At 47.9% G+C, this 18,490-nt stretch overlaps 1 protein-coding gene across 4 annotated transcripts; it reads left to right on the plus strand.

Moving 5' to 3' along the window:
- The first annotated feature begins 1,560 nt into the window (after nucleotides 1–1,560).
- Htatip2 (HIV-1 Tat interactive protein 2) lies at nucleotides 1,561–16,521 on the plus strand. Of its 4 annotated transcripts, none has more exons than XM_036193013.1 (6): nucleotides 1,561–1,576; nucleotides 2,390–2,585; nucleotides 4,836–4,943; nucleotides 13,313–13,450; nucleotides 15,113–15,174; nucleotides 15,772–16,521. In XM_036193013.1, the coding sequence occupies exons 1-6, from the start codon at nucleotides 1,566–1,568 to the stop codon at nucleotides 15,995–15,997; spliced, it is 741 nt and encodes a 246-aa protein (XP_036048906.1). In that variant the 5' UTR covers nucleotides 1,561–1,565; the 3' UTR covers nucleotides 15,998–16,521. The 4 variants fall into 4 exon arrangements, with proteins under 4 accessions (XP_036048906.1, XP_036048916.1, XP_036048925.1 ...); XM_036193023.1 differs by lacking the exon at nucleotides 1,561–1,576 and adding an exon at nucleotides 1,852–1,935 and having other exon boundaries at nucleotides 2,331–2,585; XM_036193032.1 differs by lacking the exon at nucleotides 1,561–1,576 and adding an exon at nucleotides 1,852–1,935.
- Nucleotides 16,522–18,490: the final 1,969 nt, after the last annotated feature.

The following is an 18,490-nucleotide window of genomic DNA, read 5'->3' on the forward strand; positions in this document are numbered from 1 at the left end:
GTACATTACATCATAATTTTGAGAAAGAACGGGAGAGAACGGCCTGGCTACAGTTAGTAATCTCTGCAAGGGACCTGATGCGTGAGTCTCCGAGACCATGTGAGCTGATGAGATCTGAGGGTGTCTTTTTGTCTGACAGTCTCCAGGAAGGCAAAGGGCAGAGCCTCTGGCAGCCTGGCACTGTGACAGCTCAGTGGGGGGGGGGTGCTCCCCAGTCGCAGCAGAGTCTGCCTGACTGCAGTGAGTGGGAAAGGATGTATAAGCAGAGTAACAGGAAGTCCTCAGAACAGGCTCTGCAAACAGGCCCAGTTGAGCAGGCAAACCCGGGCAGGGCTCACAGGAGACCATCCACCATCTCAAACACTCCCTGTTCTTGCCTAGCTGCTTCCACCCCTGCTTTCATTGATTCTCTGTATTGCTCCCCCATAGTGGAAAAACCCACGTGGAAGCATTTGATTGGCTAAGTCTAGGCCAGGCCTCTGCCTAATAATCAGGTAGGGGTAAGGTACATTTCATTTTGACTTCTAGATTGAGTGAGCCGTGACCCTTGGTCACCCAAATTGTAATTTCAACCCTGTATTGGAAGGCATCATTTCACCCCATGTTTGAAAAAAACAAAACAAAACAAAACAAACAACAACAACAAAAAACCATGCTTCTTCTCAGGCTGGAGATGTAGCATGTAGGTCAGTAATTAAAGTGTTTGCCTACCATGCATGGAGCGCTGGCTTCCATCATGCTCCTGGGTTATATCATGCTCACACTCCATCTTTTTCTTGGGTCTGAGAGATGGCTCAGTGAGTAAATGTGCTTGCCACCAAGCCTGAGGACCTGAGTTTGATCAACCAAAACCACATAGTGGAAGGAGAAAACAGAATCCTGCAAGGTGCCCTCTGACCTTGATATACCCACCATGACACTCATTCACACACACGCGTGTACTCGCACACGCACACACGTGTACACACACATGTAATGGAAAAATATCGTAGAGTCACAGCAGTGCATTCTCTATGCGTCTCAAGGCAGGCCCACTGTGGATAGCTGTGTTCTAACCATTGATCCGGATTGAAGATCAGACTACAGGATCAGGTTTGGAAACGCTTCCTTGCTCATCCATCCAGAAGGGGAACCAGGACCTGGGCAGGAAGAGCAAGCAGTCTGAAAGCTAGTCAGAGTCAGCCAGGCTTCTGACCTGAGAGAAGTGGGTATGTGTCCTTAAAGAGCAAGATATAGTTCAGGTTTTCATGGTAGTTTGGAAGGAACTAGGCTCTTTTAAAAATTTATTTATTTATTTATTTATTTATTTATTTAATATTTTACTTCGCTGACAATTTTGTAAGGTTATGTTCTGATCTAACCCAGCAATACCCTCTCCCACATCTACTCCCAACAAGTCCTCTCCAGCTCTTCAGACAAGAGCTCATACATTCCAGGGTGTCCTAGAACTCAGAATTCACTATGTCCCCAAGGAGGATGAGCATCCTGCCTTTCCTGGCTGGTATTACTCATTCGTGCTCACCACATCCAGTTCACCCAGTGCTGGGGATGGAACCCAGAGCTCCATGCATGCCAGGTAAACACTCTACTAATTCAGAAGCAGCGAGTTTTTAACATGGGGTGAGATGGTGCCTTCCAATACAGGATTAAATCACACTTTGGGACACCAAGGGATGCCTTTTAGCTGAAACCTGAAGGCTCTGGTCCCCGGTGGTTAGGTAGAGCATGCAGGGGGGGGCGGGGTTCTGGAGGAAAAGGTCAGGGGTGAAGTGAGGCGCAGCGCCGCACGCGCCCCCCACCTCCCCCAGCACTAGGCCCCAGCGAGCAGCTCTGGGCCTGGGTGCAGCTCCCGCGCAGGGGCGGTCCCGCGCTCAGCTCCGGCCCTCGGTGGGGCGGGGCCGCGAGCACGCCGTCACCCGGAAGAGGCCGCTGCGGGTAGGCTCTAGCTGGGCTTCTCGGGGGATCCCGGTCGGGAGGGGAGGCTGCGGAGCCGCGAGTGAAGCGATGCCTGGCCCCTTGGCTCTGGGCGCGATGGTAGCCGCGCTGGTGGCCTCAATGCTCCTGCTGCAGCGTGGGGACGAGGGGTCCGGGGCTGGCCCCAGGTAACCCCGGGTTGGGGATGGAGCTAGACCCTGCAGCCCTGCCCAATCCGCCCGGGGTCCCCTAGTGTAAGAGGCTGGGTGGTGTAGAGACACCTGTGCCATCCAGCTGGGCACATTTGTGGTTTGGCCATCGTACCGAGCCCCGCTGTGACTCAGCACTCTCCCTGGGCTGGGACTGTGTAGATACAGTCTCTTCTGTCCAACGTATCAACCACCCTTGTTCCCCAGGGTACAGACGTCGTCGCCTAGCACTCTGAGACAGTACCTGTGGGTGTTGTTTCCCCCAGCATGGTGGACAAGGAGGCTCTGCCGAAGCTTCGGGAAGACTTCAAGATGCAGAATAAATCAGTCTTTATTTTGGGCGCCAGCGGGGAAACCGGCAAAGTACTTTTAAAAGAAATTCTGGGACAGAACCTGTTTTCCAAAGTTACGCTGATTGGCCGGAGGAAGCTCACATTCGAGGAGGAAGCTTATAAAAACGTGGTGGGTATTTGAGCTGGGGCTAAAAAGAGTGTAGCCGCAATCATTTTGCTGAGGGGAAGGTGTCCGCATCCAAAGGCTGACCCTTGCCTGGTGGTGGTGGAGACAGAGAAATATCAAAATTCTAGAGGAGCCCTCCTAGCAAGCCCTGGGTTGTGCCTGGCTTATAGGCCTGCCTTCTATCCTATAGCGTCCTGCAATGCTGTTCAGGTGTCTGGAACCTGGATTGGAATGGAGATTGGCGGTCAGAGAAAGCCTCTGTTTATAGTTCTAGAGCACACTGCTTGCCCATTTTCTCCATCTGTGCGCTTCACGATGTCAGAGTGGGAAAGTGTGACAAGGACAGGTGGAGTTTTTCCCAAGCAGGAATCTGCCCCCTTCACTTCCCAGGCTGTGTCTGTAAATGCAATATTGCCTTCCTTGTAAGTTACACTTGGATGGTTAAGCAAATGGTAGTGCCAGACTTCCACCTGGTAATAACACCTAAGCATCTGAAGTCAGAGCTTCCGTGTATATTTTGTTCTCCAGTAAACAAGAGTAACCTATCAACTACAGCACATTAAACAGTGCAGTGTGCTGCTGGGACCACAATCCAGTCCCATGGGTCCCACAGAGGGACGTTCTGACTGGAAGGCACACTTGCAAATACATGTTCTTGATTCCTGTGGTTTCTTGGTCATTTGTTTTACAAATGCCTGGTGTGTCAGACTTGCTGGTTTAAATAGACCTCTCTGTGTGGGCGCAGGTAGGTGCTGGGTAGACTCCATTCTTGAACCCTGGGGAGATTCCTGGCAAGTGGAGCCTATGATTGCAGTCTTGGTGGCACATCTCTTAAGCAGGCCTTTTTGTTTGTGTTTTTTTGTTTTGTTTTTGTTTTTCTCTAGTATATACTGTGCCAGAAAAATCCTTAGGAAGGGACTGAAGATAGAGACAGCCCCAGGATTTCATTTCATACTGCCAGTTTGACGGCCAACCTGTACTCTTAGATACAGGTTTAGGTTTAGATATGTAAGCTGGCCTTGAACGAATGCAGGTCCCCTGTCTCTTTCTGCTGATGCTGGGATTACAGGCAGGTGCCACCCACTCTTAGTCTGCTTAGCATATACCAACTTCAGGTATGTTAGAAAGACCATGGAGAAAACCAAAATGGGGCTAGGGATGCAGCTCAGCTGATAGAGTACTCACTTGAGCGGGCACAAGGCCCCTGGTTCAATCTCTAGCACTGCATAGAATGGATATGGTGGTGCAAACGTGTAGTTTTAGCATTTGGTCGGTAGAGGCAAGAGGATCAAGAGTTCAAGGTCAGCCTCAGTTACTTAGGGAGTTTGAGGCCAGCCTGGCCTGGAGAGGGAGGGAAGAAGGGAGAGAGACAGAGGCTGACTCACAGGTGTTGGAACAAGTCCCAGGAAGACAAGTGTCAGGTTCTTTCTGCCTAATTCTAATGAAGGTAGTTCATAAATTGAGCTGAAGGAACACTGTCACCCAGACATTCCAGAGTGACAGAACTGAGGCATACACAGGATCAACAACTTAGCCACTGGTTTGGAGAAATGGCTCTGAAGAGCTCGGGCTGCTCTTCCAGAGGACCTGGCTTAGATTTCCACCATACACATAGTGGTTCATGACCATCTGTTAATTCCAGTTCCAGGGTATCTAAGGGGCCCTCTTCTGGGTCTTTTGACTCTACAGACATGTGGTGCAGAGACATGATGCAGGCCAAGTACCCAAACACATAAAATAAGTTTTTAAAAAATTTAGTTAAAAAATAAAAACTTGGCCACAATTGTATGTCTGTGAGTATCAGGCCTAAGATTTGAACCTGGATCTTCCTTGCGATCCTACTTACCACTCTGTGTCCACATCCTACCTGAATGGTTTCCTTCCTGGTAAAGTATAGTTTTTTTTTTTGGTTTTGTTTTTGTTTGTTTGTTTGTTTTCCCAAAGGTAAGGTACACATGACCTTGATATTTCATTGCTAGGCATACAACCTAGGGCCTCACATGTACCCTGTGAGCACTTGGTCATTGAGTTCCATACCCAGCTTCAGGTTTTTGTTTTGGGGCGTGTGTGTGTGTGTGTGTGTGTGTGTGTGTGTGTGTGTGTGTGTGTGTGAAAAGGGGAAATTGGCAAATTTGATGTTATGAGTTTAGACCCTTCAATAATCGTTTGCTATTTATCCTTTACATCTTGAAGAGTGTTTCATCTCTTTTTAAGTGTATGAAATTATATGCCACTGTGCCCTTCCTTGTCTAGAATCAAGAAGTGGTGGACTTTGAGAAGCTGGATGACTACGCTTCTGCCTTTCAAGGTCACGATGTTGGATTCTGTTGCCTGGGAACCACCAGGAAAAAAGCCGGAGCGGTGAGCAAGAAATACCCTGTCTCTTCTCACTGGCCAGTACTATCAAGCATCTCTTCCTTTCTTTCTTATTTTATTTCTCTTAGGTGTTTCTGGGTGGTGGTGAGGGAGACACAGGATGGTGGGGAGAGCGCCGGTTACAGCCACAAGAGAATGCAGATGCCTGCAGAGTCCAGAAGAGGGCATCGGAGTTCTAGGTGTTATAGGTGGGCCACCTGGCATGAGTACTGGGAACTAACTCCAGGTCTTCTGCAGAAGCACTTTGAAATCCTAACTGCTAAGCGGTCTCTGTAGCCTCGAGGATTCCTTTCTTGCTTACTCTTTTTCTTTGGTCATACTGCAGTATTTAAATGTAGAGTGTGCTTAAGATTCCATCTGTTGCCCCATCTGTATTATACAAAGGACATTGCAGAGAAGGTCATCCTTAGAATAACCTCTGAGTTAAGGCCTGAATACCAGCTACATCACAGCTATTTAGATGATCGTGCCTATGGAGATATAATCATCACAACATCCCCTGACTAAGGGAAGCAGCCCACAGTCTCTGGGGAAAAGTAGTTGGCTGATGCTGTGGGCGGTAAGCTGTATGTTTCTTTCCATAATAAATGGTTTAGGCTTGAAGCATTTTCTCTCACTCATTTGCTTCATCATACTCTCAAGCTATCCTTTAAACTTGGGAGCTTGACCATCAGAACCCAGAGGCACGATTCAGTCAGCCCCCGTGATGATTTAGCAGTCAGCAGTGATTCAGCCCAGGGATGACTCAGCCCTCACTGACGCAAAACTGCTTTCATACGCATTTTATTTTCTCTTTAATGGCGTACTAAATTGAGTCAGCCCCTATCCAGAAGCTCTAGTTTACTGCATAGTTAAAAGTCATGGTTTATACTATAGATCCTGGGCAAATACTTAGATTGAGTGTGGTTTATGTCTCTGGCAGGATGTGCTTGCTGGAGTCCACATAGCTATTCAATATGTAGGATCCTGACTCGGCCATAGTGATTGTTAGCCACTTTTTCATCGCTGTGACAAAGTACCTGACAGAAGCCACTTGAGGCTGGAGAGGTTTATTTCGGCTCACAGTGTGAGGGTTCAGTCCATCCGGGAGGGGAAGCATGGTGGCAGGAACCTGAGGCAGCTGCTTCTCTTCCGTCCTCAGTCAGGCACTGGAAGGATGATGCCAGGGCCCAGTTCACTGTCTCCTTCCCATTCAGTTTAGGACCCCAGCCCATGGGATGGTGCCAGCCACAGTGAAGGGTCAGCTCTCCACCTCAGTTAACCAAATCTCTGCATGCTCTCCAGACATGCCCAGAGGTTTGCGTCCAGGTCAGGGCAAGTTGACAATGTGAACCTGTAGGGTGGTTTACACTAGTTTTGTTTTGTTTTTTTAAAGATTTGAGTGTGTGTGTGTGTGTGTGTGTGTGTGTGTGTGTGTGTGTGTGTGTGTGTTTTACAGCTACCTATGGAGACCAGAGGTATGGCTCTACTTGGAACCGAAGTTAGAGGCACTTGTGAGGCTCCTGGTGGTGTGTGTGCTGGGCATTGAACTCAGGTCCTCTGAAAATGCAGTACCTGCTCTGAGCCAGCCCGCCAGCCCGCCCCACTTACCTAGAGTCTATAACCTAGTAGATCATTGTGGTTCTGAACAGTGGTTTCTATGAGCAGAGCAGTGGCTTGGTTGTGTCTGTCTAGGCTTCTTGGTATGTTTACAAAAGGTAATTCTAGAAAAGGTTTCAGTGGAGGTGGACATTCCTGTCCTGTGCAGTTTTGTGCTTCCAACCTTGGAGCTCAGGGCTGGGAACTGGATTCCAGAGAAGTTCTGCTTCCCCAAGAACTGCATTTCTTCCTACAGAAGGGGCCATGTTCCTGCTCAGCTAGTGCAGTCCTTTCTGGCCTGGGCCAGCCATAGGAAGCGTGCCCTCCAAAAGCAATGAAGAGCTTTTGTGTCTGGCACACTGCAGCCTCCAGCTCTGGGCTCAAGCCTGGGTTTGGTAATGACTCAGCAGAGTGAACTGCAGCATTAAGTACAGAGCAAAGCAAAACGAGTGTGTGTGGGGAATGATAAATGTCACATTGAGCTGGAGTTCTAACCAGAGGAAAACAGTTGTATAATTGGAGTAGGTCCCACCTCTGAAGCCACTCAGTACCTTTTGTTTGTCTTTAAAATCAGTGTGAAAAGATAAAGGTAATTAGTGAACACAAAGAGCAAAGAGCAGCCAGGTCAGTAGTTGAAGGACCAAGAGGATGGGCAGGAAGTAAGCTGACGTGTGTGTGTGTGTGTGTGTGTGTGTGTGTGTGTGTGTGTGTGTGTGTGTTTGCATGTGCTCATATGCGTGCTCAAGAGTGCCACAAGTTCGGGTGCACATGTGGAGGTCAAAGGACAACTTTGGGGTGTCTCTCCCACCTTGTTGGGGCAAGATTTCTCTTCCTCTACCAGGCTTCATGTTAGCCAGCCTTCAAGCTTCCAGGGTATGCTCTTGTTTCTTGCCATAGTAACACACTGTGTATCATCTTGGGCTTTTTCCTGTAGGTTCTAGGTGTGGAGCTCGGCTCATGAGGCCTTTTAAAGCCTGGTGTGGTATGTGCCTGTAATCCCAGCACTTGAGGTAGAAGCTGAAGCTGACACCAGCCTGGAGTGTGTGAGACCCCGTCTCCAAAGCAAAGAACAGAGACCTTAAACACTGTTTGGAGACTGCAGTACCTTCGGGTTTTTTGTTTGTTTGTTTTTTTGAGACAGGGTTTCTCTGTGTAGCTTTGCGCCTTTCCTGGAGCTCACTCTGTAAACCAGGCTGGCCTCAAACTCACAAAGATCCGCCTGGCTCTGCCTCCTGAGTGCTGGGATTAAAGGCGTGTGCCACCACCGCCTGGCTGCAGTACCTTAGTTTAAGAGGCAACAACACACAGGTGGCTAGGAATCGTGGTTCAAAGGGGTTTTGTGACTCTGTCAGCTCATCCCCGCTGGGATTCTGGGTTAGCAGGCCTCTTTGGAGAAGGACTAGCCAAGTGGTTAATCTGATGGACACTGCAAAGCTGGTGGCCAGCCTCCTATCTTCTGGTAGCCATTTGTTCCACGAATATACTGTTTTTATCTCAGCAATCCAAGTTTTCAATAGAGAAGCTTGGAGAAGTTCAGGTTTCTGTTTCAGTGCTCAGATTCTCTGAGTAGCTGGCGAGGTGCCCTATGACCCTTTGTGGACTGGTCTCCTAAGACCTAAGGAATTGAGTCAACAGCAGTATGTGTGGCCTCACAACTTGGTAGATAAGTCTTGAGGTCAAGGTATTCGTGGGTTGGTTCTTTGATGAAAGGGTTCTCTCTCTGCCTTCTGATGGTTGCCTTTGCACATGACATTTTTCCTATGTGCATGTGTCTGTGTCCACATTGTCTTGTTTTGTGAGGACATGAGTTGTTGACATTGCATGAGGGGCCAGTTTGCTCAAGTACAGCCTCTTCACCAATTACATCTGCAGTGATTCTTCCTCCAAGCAAGATTGCATACTGAGGTATAGGGGTTAGGACTTAAACTGATTTTAAAGACAAACAAAAGGCACTGAGTGGCTTCAGAGGTGGGACCTACTCCAATTACACATCTGTTTTCCTCTGGTTCAACCCTTGGATTTCAGGCTGCACAGATTTTCATTAGAGCTGACAGTAGGCAGAAGCCTTAGCTTTCTTCAGCTGTTTGGAAACCAATGTCTTTCAGTGGTAGCTGACTAGATGCTAAACTTCTCATAGGCAACAGCTGTGTAGCTGGTGCAATGGCCTTCTCACTTGGCCCTAATCCAGATCTGCTGGATGATTATCTCTCAGGTTAGAGGCTTGGAGTCTGTTTTTCCCTTGTTTCTTTGGGAGATCCTGATATGGCTGATCCTGCTTCCTTGTTGGGCTTGCTTTTGGGAGGCACGGGGTTGTACTCGTTTCTTCACCTGCTGGTTTTCCAGGCACTGTAGTTCTAATAATCTTGCTTTTCCCCAGGCACAGGGGCCAAATGAAGGCTGAGATACCCTTGGAAACCAAATATACCTTGAAGAGCAAAAGTCAAAGACACTGCTGGGCATAATGCAGGCCCCTTGTGTGCAGTATGAGAAGGGTGTGGGCAGTGAGTGCGTAGTTTCACCCCTTTGAGTAGCTCCTGTTAGCAGTGAACTCTAGCAGCCCGGGTCTGTGGAAACTGTCGATGCTTGTTGCTGTTAAAGTGATTAATGCAGCCACTGCAACGTTTACCAGGCATCCGTGGAATCTCATTGCTTCTGACTCCAGTAATATACTCTGCTAATGCAGCCTGGGAGTTGACTGCCACTAGCCATCAATTTTTGTGTGGCCTGTGACCAACAGATGTTTTTAAATGGCTGAAAATTTTATACCACATGAAAGCACAGTAAGTTCTAATTTTAGTATCCATAAATACATTTTGGTTAGAACACAGCCAAGAAGTCCATTACATTTCACATCACGTATGGCCACTTTTATGCAATAATGGCAGATCTGTGTAGGTGTTAACAGTCCGTCGCAGCCAACACATTTGTTCCCATCCTTTGCAGGATGAGATGCCCAGCCCTGTTCTGAGCTCCACTGGTTTGTTTGATTTCAGGAGGAGGCTTATGAAATGGTGAAGTCCTTGATAGTGCCAAGGACCCGGATCACAGGTCCTGTGGGAAAGCAGGAGGTGGTGTAGCCTTGAGTGTGTAGGTTGGTGTCTGTTGAGCACCCCTCCTTGTCTAGCACGGAGCTCCCTCAGACCTGCAGAAGTCCTTGATGGCAAAGCAGAGGATGGACTGACTGGAGTGAGTGCAGTGATGGACCTCAGCACCATTTGGCTTGAGTTCTATGCTTTTTCTTGAAGCATGAGCTGCCTCTCATTTCTGTATGTCAGATAGTTGCCATGCAGGACACACATGGAGTTTCAGGTGATACCATTTTCCTTTTCTCAGCATCTGTTTTCTACTCTGATTTAGGGTGGAACTGAAAAGAGGAACAAGAACCACTGAAACAGAATCACACTGAGACCATTTACACAGTGATAGGTCTTCTTTCTCAGGAAGCGCCTGCAGACCATTAGTGGTTCCAGAATGTTCTCTGGTCCTATCACTGCTTAGCTACCTTGTATTAGTTACCTTTCTATTTTTTGCACCGTGACCAAGGCAACTTATAGAAAGGTTTATTTTGGCTTATGATTCCAGAGGGTTAGAGTCCATGATGGCTGGGCAGAGACAGAGGCAGCAGGCTTGATGGCTGGACCAGCAAGCTGAGGGCTCAGGTTTTGAACCACAGGCAGGAAGCAGAGAGCCTACTGGGAACTGCGCAAGGCTTTGAAACCGCAGTTGTTAACATGAGTTGTTCCTGGCCTGTTATCTCCCCACTTGGGAGGTAGAGGCAAGAAGATGGGGCTTCAACATCATTGCTGGCTACATAAGTGAGTTCAAGGCCAGCCTGAGACCCTATCTCCATGAGACCCTATCTCAAAGCAACAAGAAAATGACAGCAAAGATGAGTTGTTCCAGAGTTACAGTATTGTAGTGTTGTTTTGTACACTTGGATTTCAATAAGACTTGAAAGTATCAGGGGAATTGTCTGTGCTCATGGTGGAGCCCCTGATGCAAGGTGTATGCATTCTTTTGAGTGGGTCTGGGAAAGAAACTTACCGTGGAAACTTAATCGCTTACTCTAGAAAGCGTCTCCATCTTAAGAGTAGGGCACATTGGCTGTGGATGTGAAGACTCACTAACATGATGGGCTTAGGACTCTCCGAAAAGAGGCCTGGCTTTTCTCTGGCTGTGTGGTTAGACAGTGAGTTGTTCAGAAAAACTGTTTCTGGGGCATGGGGTAGCCTCAGAAGTTTGTTTTTCTACTGTTTTTAATTTGAGCAGCAGAGCAAGACCAGGAGTTAAGATTAAAGTGAGGTCCTTCCATGGGTAAGTAGAATCTTCCCTATTCCAACTGCCGCACCCCCAAACCTAACACACACACTGCTGTCTCTAGCCAGTCCTCAGGGCTTGTTTCTGCTTGCTTTTGGAGTCCTTGGAAGCCGTTGACCCGTTTGCTTTCGAGTCTAATTCAGCAGCTAAAAAGGCCACGCCATCAGAGTGAAGGAAGTGAAATTCGAAATTTAGTGTGCTTGGAAAAGTACGTATTTATAATGAGCTTGAGGGCTCAGAGGATTTGTGAAGTCGGTTGGGATTAACAGCCATTGATTGCTAATAAAACAATATTTAGCTTTGTCTGGAGAACAGCCCTGGAGAAAGGTGTGGGCACCTTGTCACCAGGGCCCATTGAGAGGGGATGATGGGCTGAGGACAGGGGTCCACACGTTGGCGTGGGTGCTGGTCCTTCCAGAAGCTGTTGTCAGTTGCTGGCCAGGCCGGTGAAAGGAAGGACGCCAGAGCCTGATGGCTGGGGTGGTATTGATGTGTCTCCGCTGACTAATCAGATTGAAGGAGTCCATGGCATGTATGTCACTTTAATTTCCATCAAACAATTGGGGGCGACAGCGCTCTATTACGGAGAGCTTGATCCAGAACTAAAGCCAAATAAATTAGGGTCTCAGTTTAATCAAATTATCCCTCTTCTGGCCCTGGATTAAGTGAGAGAGATAGCGTCGGTCTGGAGGCCTGTGATTGGCTGAGCCTCTCTTATTTTTCAAGAAGCTGCTGGAAAAAAAAAAGCATCAGAACACAGACAGCTATAATAATCCAAGCATTGTGCTAACAGAAGACAAAATTTATGTTGCTAGCCAACTATGCATTGTGAATAGTACACCATTTCTTAAAATTGCTTTTCATTAGACTAAGTGAAAGAAATAAATATGAGAGAGAGAGATCCAGGGAGGATTTTTCTCTATAGTTTGGGGTTTTCTCTTTCAACTCACAGCATATCTAAAACTCTCCATTTAGAGAAATCAAGGGAATCAGCTTTCTCTTTCCCCTTCGGGAAAGTATTGCAATTTGGTTTGCTTTACATTTTTTTTTTTCATTTATTTATTTTGGAGATATAGTCTTGCTCTATAGTGCTGGCTGGTCTGGAACCTGCTATAAAAAGCGAGCTGGCCTCAAAGTTGCCATGATTCTCTTGCCCCTGCTTCCCAAGTGCAGAGACTACAGGCATGCACCACTTTCTCTGGCTGTTTGCACACGCATGTTGAAAAGCAGAAACGTGAATTCGAGTCAGCATACGGGGCTGGCTGGCAAGGGTCAAAATATAAAACACCGCAGAAGATAGTGGTGATTCCTGGCCAAAGAGATGAGTTCCAGGACTGTAGAGATGTCTCAGCGGTTTCCTGCTTTTGTACAGGATCTGGATTCAGTTCTCTCTTGGGAGTGAAAGCATGTGTCCTTCAGTTAGGCCCCATTACTATGTAGTTCTGTCTGTTTATCCTAACTGGACTTAACCTTTTCACTCAGATTTTTGGAGCTCTGATCCTGTGATGTAAATTACCAATGAAAATTCAGCACTGTCCTCACTGGGCTGATCCTTGGGTGGATGGGGAGGGTCAGGGAGTGGCCAGCCTTGTGTTTTGTAGCTTAGGCTGTCTTCAGACTCAAAGCAGTCTTCCCAAACATTTAAAAACTGTGTGTTGGGGCAGTGAGTAAGCCAAGCACACTTAGGGAGGCCCGAGGACAATTCTGTGGGTTTAGTTCGCTCCTTCCACCTTTACATAGCTTTGGGGTTGAACAGATTCAAGGTGGCGAGCACCTTTACCCACTGAGTCCTCTTGGTGGGTCCCTTTTCAACGTTTTTATTACACACTTACCAGTTTTTAAAAAACAGAAAGCTATGCATTGCCATATACTATGCAAAGGATTTTGTAAAGGCCCCACATAAACGCGATGTCAAGTTTTCCATTCTCACAGTGCCTGGGTGTTCCCATGTGGTACTTTGAGACCCCAGCATGGTAGAGCTGACACAGGGAAAGAAAACAAAAGAAAGCAGATTTGTAAAATTGTTAAAAGAACGGGCTGGGGTTGCGGCTCCCTGGCAGTGTTTGCTTGTCGTGTGTGCAGCCCTGAGTTCAGTGCTGAGCAGTACAGTAAATACATAAACAAACAAGCAATGAAGAAAGAGGAGGCACACATGTGGCTGAGAGCAAACTTTCCAGTGCAGCCTGACCGTCTGCTCAGCTCCCTGTAGATTTGTTTGCTGTCTGGATGGTCATCCTGTGGCGTAGTGGAGTCCATCTCTGTCGCTGAAGCTGCTGTGTCCAGCTGGAGGATCACACTTGGAGCCTTTTCCCAGGGTCCAAGTCTGGCTTTCGAGTATGGCTTAGACGTGTCCTATTTAGATCCCATTGCCCCCAGGCCTCCCAGCCTGCTGCAACCTTGGGAATCATCTCTAACATGAGCGTGCAACATTAGGAACTAACTCAGGTCCTTTCCCCCAGGAAGGATTCGTCCGTGTTGACCGAGATTATGTGCTGAAGTCTGCAGAGCTGGCAAAAGCGGGAGGCTGCAAACATTTCAACCTGCTGTCCTCCAAGGGGGCCGACAAGTCCAGCAATTTCTTATACTTACAAGTAAAGGTTTGTGCGTGTTCTGTCTTCCATATACAGAGAGTAATTGACAATACTAAGCAACCTGTATAATCCTTGAAAAAAACCCCACATTATATTGTGTATTTTTCAAAGCTGCAGGGACATACTGTTGGGAGAAGCATACTTAGAAAGCAGTCATGGTTTAAAAGATGTCTTGTCCATGAATTATTCAGTAAATTGAGTGGAGGAAGTAGAGGCAACCTTGGCCTTGGATGACATGGTCTCTCAGCCTCGGAGATGACGGTCCCTCCATTTTCCTCAGGCTAGGGAGACAGAATTTTATGTCTCCTGCCAGAACAATACATGGCCGTTGGTGATTTTAAGCAGAAGTTTCCATTCCGAACGTTGAGTAGAGTTGTGCTGCAGGAAGGCAGACCCGGTTCTGTGCTGTGCGTCTGTCCCGAGACATGGTTGTCTGTCCTCAGTGTAAGAGCAGTGTCTGAGGGGTTACCAAGCCACAGACCCCTCGGTGTGAAATCCCGTTTCAGAAGCACACTTGCCTTTTGCTCAACTACTCCAGCAGAAGGGGCTTTCGTCTAGTGAGGCACCATTTGTCAGTGGTCCTCACCTGGACGTGGAGTGGATGTTTTATAAACACCCGTCATTTCGAGACTCAGTTCTTTGCTGTAGTCATAGCCATCACTCGGGGTCCCCGTTGCCCAAACTACTTTCTTCCAGGCACAGCACCCTGAACTCTTGGCTCCATTTTTCATTGGTTCCTATGCCTACCCCCTTCATCACCTTGGTCTCTTTACTGAGTAGACGTTGAAGAACATGTCACACTATAGCTCCCCTGGCCTCCCTGATTACATGCCTGGTGTGAAAATTCATGGCTTTGAAATTTAAAGCACATTCTGTCTGTAACTTCATTTTTTTCTTCAGGTCTGGGTGGGGGTTGCTAATGCTTCGAAGTGATTGACAAGGAGGTCATCTGTACCCTCCTGACCACCATTTTTTCTCTGACCTATCATAACTGCCTGTACACTAAAAAGGTGACTGTGGGGCCTGTGGTTCTCTGGAGGGACTGAAAGGGGTTGGGTTGATGCTTCGTTTACCCTCTCTGGGTCTGTTTAGACACTAATAAATGGAGTACTGTGGAGCATGGCCAGCCCACCAGGGGTCCCACCCTTAAAGAAAACTCACCTTCCGCCTCTAGAGGCCATCAGCTGTCCACAGTGCCTCAGTTAGGGGTGGGAGTTTGTCAACCCCACCCACCTCCATGCTAGACTGTTGACTGGCTTGATCTTGTTCAGGCAGCCACAGTGCAGCGGCCCTGTCATGTCCAGAAGACACAGTCTTGTTCAGGTCCGTCCTACCCTCTGGTTCTTACAATCTTCCTGCTTCTCCTCCTCTACGGTGGTCACTGAGATTTGGGGGGTCTGGGGGTGATGTCAAGCATTTGTGGTTGAGCATTCCCCTGATGGCTATTCTCTGCATTTTGACCGTTAGCAGATCACTCTCGGTGTGCCGGGGTTAAATGGCCTCTTCCTCGCATCCAGACCCTAGACTCAGGCGGTCCGTTGGGACTGGTGTGAGGCTTGACAGCTGCAGATGCTCTTCCAGCCCAAGTGATGCCTGCTCAGGCTTTAGCTGGGCGCTTTGGTCTTGGTCACTGGTTTGATTTTACTTTATTTTTTAAAATCGTAACAGGGAGAAGTGGAAGCCAAGGTTGAAGAATTAAAGTTTGATCGCTTCTCAGTGTTTCGTCCAGGGTAAGTTTTATCCTGCCAGGGGTAAGTAGAGAGAGGCTGACAGCTAAGACACCTATGAACAAGGTTGGCTAGTGATGGATTGCTTCTCTGGGGGACCCACCCTTCAGCTTTGAAAAAAAGAGTAGCTGGGGGCTGCCTCAGAATCATCTGGAACTTTCTGGAAGTAGTTGGTTGCTATGTGCACTTTCCTTAGCATTTTAAATCTTATTCACTTACTGCCTTTTTAACCCCCCACCCCTCACCCTTTATTTAACAAATCAAACTTTACAACCACATGAGCCAACTGATTTTCTTGAAGCTGGAGGTTGGTGTCTGCTGAGGTGCCCCTCCTGTTGGCAATGTCACTTTCTAGATATGGCCTCTCTTGTGCATGTGCAGAAAGACGTCTCATGTCTTTCTCATAAGAACAGCAGCCCTGTCCTCCCTCAATACGTCTTAACTCTAATTACCTCCATAAGGGCCATCTCCAAATCCAGTTACCTTTGGGGTTAGACCGGCTTCTGCTGACAGGTTCCCGGAAACAGAACTCAGTCTGAAGTCTCTATAAAGTCTTGGGCGCATGTGCCATCGCTTCCTCTGCCTTTCTCTGTCTCCTAGAGTCCTACTGTGTGACAGACAAGAGTCTCGTCCAGCTGAATGGCTGGTTAGGAAATTCTTCAGCTCTCTGCCAACCTCCTGGGCCAGTGGGCACTCTGTGCCTGTGGTGACGGTGGTGAGGGCGATGCTGAACAACCTGGTGAGTCCCAGCAGTGGACAAATGGAACTTCTGGAAAATAAAGCCATCATCCACCTGGGGAAAGAAGGTGATGTGCCCAAGCTGTGACTGTGCAGGAGGACAGCTTGTTCTCAAACCTCAGTGCCTGTCACCAAATCAGTCATTTGGGGGGTCTATAAAACTGTCTCTCTCTAGTCTTTGTGGTGTCCCTCTCCTCATCCATGCAGCTCCCAGGAAACAACAGTGCTCTGCACCAGTTGTTGATGTACCAGTTGTACATTGAAGTCACCCAGGGAGCTGTGGAAGGACAGGTTTGCGTCACAAACCTTCTGGAGTTGGTGGGTTGAGGACAGGGATCTGTGATTTTTGACTTCCATGTCCACTGGAGGCCTCTGTGCCTCTGGTTGTGAGCCCAGCTTTGAAGCACTCCTACAGAGACACCTGAGCAGTGGGGCCCTCACACTCCAGGCAGGCGGGTGCTGGTGAGGCTTGTTGACAGTCTAGTCACTCCAAGCTGCATAGTGCTGATGAGCTGCATGGTGCTGAGTGGACACTGTGCCTTTTTTCTACGTGTCAGCACAGACGTTATGAAATGAGCTCCTGTGATTCTTTGAGGAATAAAAGTAAATGGACAAACACTGGGTGCTGTTCAGTTGCAGAAAACTGTGGAGGCATTAGTGGAAAGGAGTAGTGACAGTTCCTGGGGATGGCGTCCCAGTCCCCAACACTGCAGGTGTCTGCAGGATCTTAGGTTTATGTCCTTGGCGCTCTAACTCTCCAGCAGTCCTATAAAGCCATATTGCTGCCCTCACATCTTTATTTTTTTTTTTCATTTAAATTTCTACTCCCACCCTCATATTACAGGTGGGGAATCTGAGTTACACAATGGTCAAGCACCTTGCTCAAGGGTCTAGAGCTGAAAAGCTAAAGCTAGGAAAAGGCAGGGTCAAGATTAACCCCACTCAGCCTGACCCCATAGCTTGTATTTATTTTTTTATTTGTGTGTCTGCCATATGTGTGTGTTCCCTCAGGCCAGAAGCTAGTATCAGATCCCCTAGACCTGGGGTTCCAGATCCACCTATGCAGGTGCAAGGAGCTGAACCCAGGTCCTCTGGAAGAGCAGCAAGTGCTTTTAACCACTGAGCCATCTCTCCAGCCCCAGAAGCTGGTTTCTTTAACCACTCTGTAAAAGAACCCCATGTCCATCTATTTCTAGAGGGTTCCAATTAATTTAGCACATTGTGGATGCATAAAACTTAAATTCTTGGGTTTCTCCATTGGTCCAGGGTCCTTACAATTAACTGCCAACAGTGGTTAATCTAAAATACTTTGATACTAAACAGGAAGACTCAAGTGAGATGTGCTTTTCTATTGTTTTGTTTTGTGACAGGGTCTTGGGTAGCCCAGACTGGCCTCAAATTCAGTAAATAGTCCAGGATGACCTTGAACTTCTGATACTTCAGCCTCCACCTCTCAAGTTTTGGGGTTACAGGTGTACCCATCAGGCCTAGTTTTTGTAGTACTGGATTGAACCCAAGGCTTCATGCATGCTAGGTAAGCAGTTTACTAACTGAGCTGTGTTCTAGTCTGAGCTGATACACTTTAAACAGGCAGGGAAGGAAAACAGAGAGTGGGAAGGGCCAGTGCCCAGAGGAGCACACGGTGCCAGTTCCATCATGGAGCAGGTGCAACTTAACTTCTGTGCTGGGGAACCAAGTCACTTGACTCCAGTGACTGAGTCTATTATCCCAATTACATCTCACTTTCGGGTGGACACTGTGGAGTGAATACCATCCCCTACAGTATGGGTGTACATTCTTGGAAGACAGTAGACATTGTCAATGTTAAGTCTTCTAGAGCAGATGGAGATCCTGGAATGTGTAGAATGGAATGAAGGAGACAGTGCTGGATGCATGCCTGTAATCCTAGCACTAGGGAGGCTTGGAGGATCATGGTTCAAGGTCAGCCTGGACTGGAGTAAAACCCTGTCTCAAAATTAGAAGTTTACTTCCTGCCCATGGGGTTCCCTTGTGGCTGGGCTTGGAAGGGCCTGCACATGTTTCCGTCACATCAGTCTTGGGCCCCCAGAAGTGAAGCAGCCTTTGGGGGTACTCATAAGAATATGCTGAGCCTTGTAGGCTCTGAAAGCAACCAGATTCCGTGGCCAATTACTCTCTACCATTTCTGCACATCAAATGTTAAGGAGCAAGTGAGTCCACACTCAGATCTCTCTAACAGTAGAGTGATGTTAGAAGGATCTATGTTCATGTTTGGAAGAGAAAATTAGCCAATGCCCAAGCCCTGCACCATGGTGAGATGTCAGCTTCACAGAAGCTTCTGGCTCCGTCACCTCCAGACTGGCATTGTTGTCACTGACAACATCTGGACATCACTGTGATTCAGCAGGTTCCTTCAACAGAAAAAAAAAAGGGGGGGGGCCTTGCTGGAGAGAAATATCAAGTTGGTGATGAATTAGTGGGCAGTGTAGTAGCCAAGATTTCTGGCGATGTCCTAGAATGTCAGGGTGCTTCAGAAGTTAACATTTGGTGGGCTCCATCCTCTTCTGTGAGTCACTGTGGAGTATGGCCAGTGGGAAAGGAG

Source organism: Onychomys torridus, chromosome 1 (genome assembly GCF_903995425.1).
Source record: "Onychomys torridus chromosome 1, mOncTor1.1, whole genome shotgun sequence".
Classification (NCBI taxonomy): Eukaryota; Metazoa; Chordata; class Mammalia; order Rodentia; family Cricetidae; genus Onychomys; species Onychomys torridus.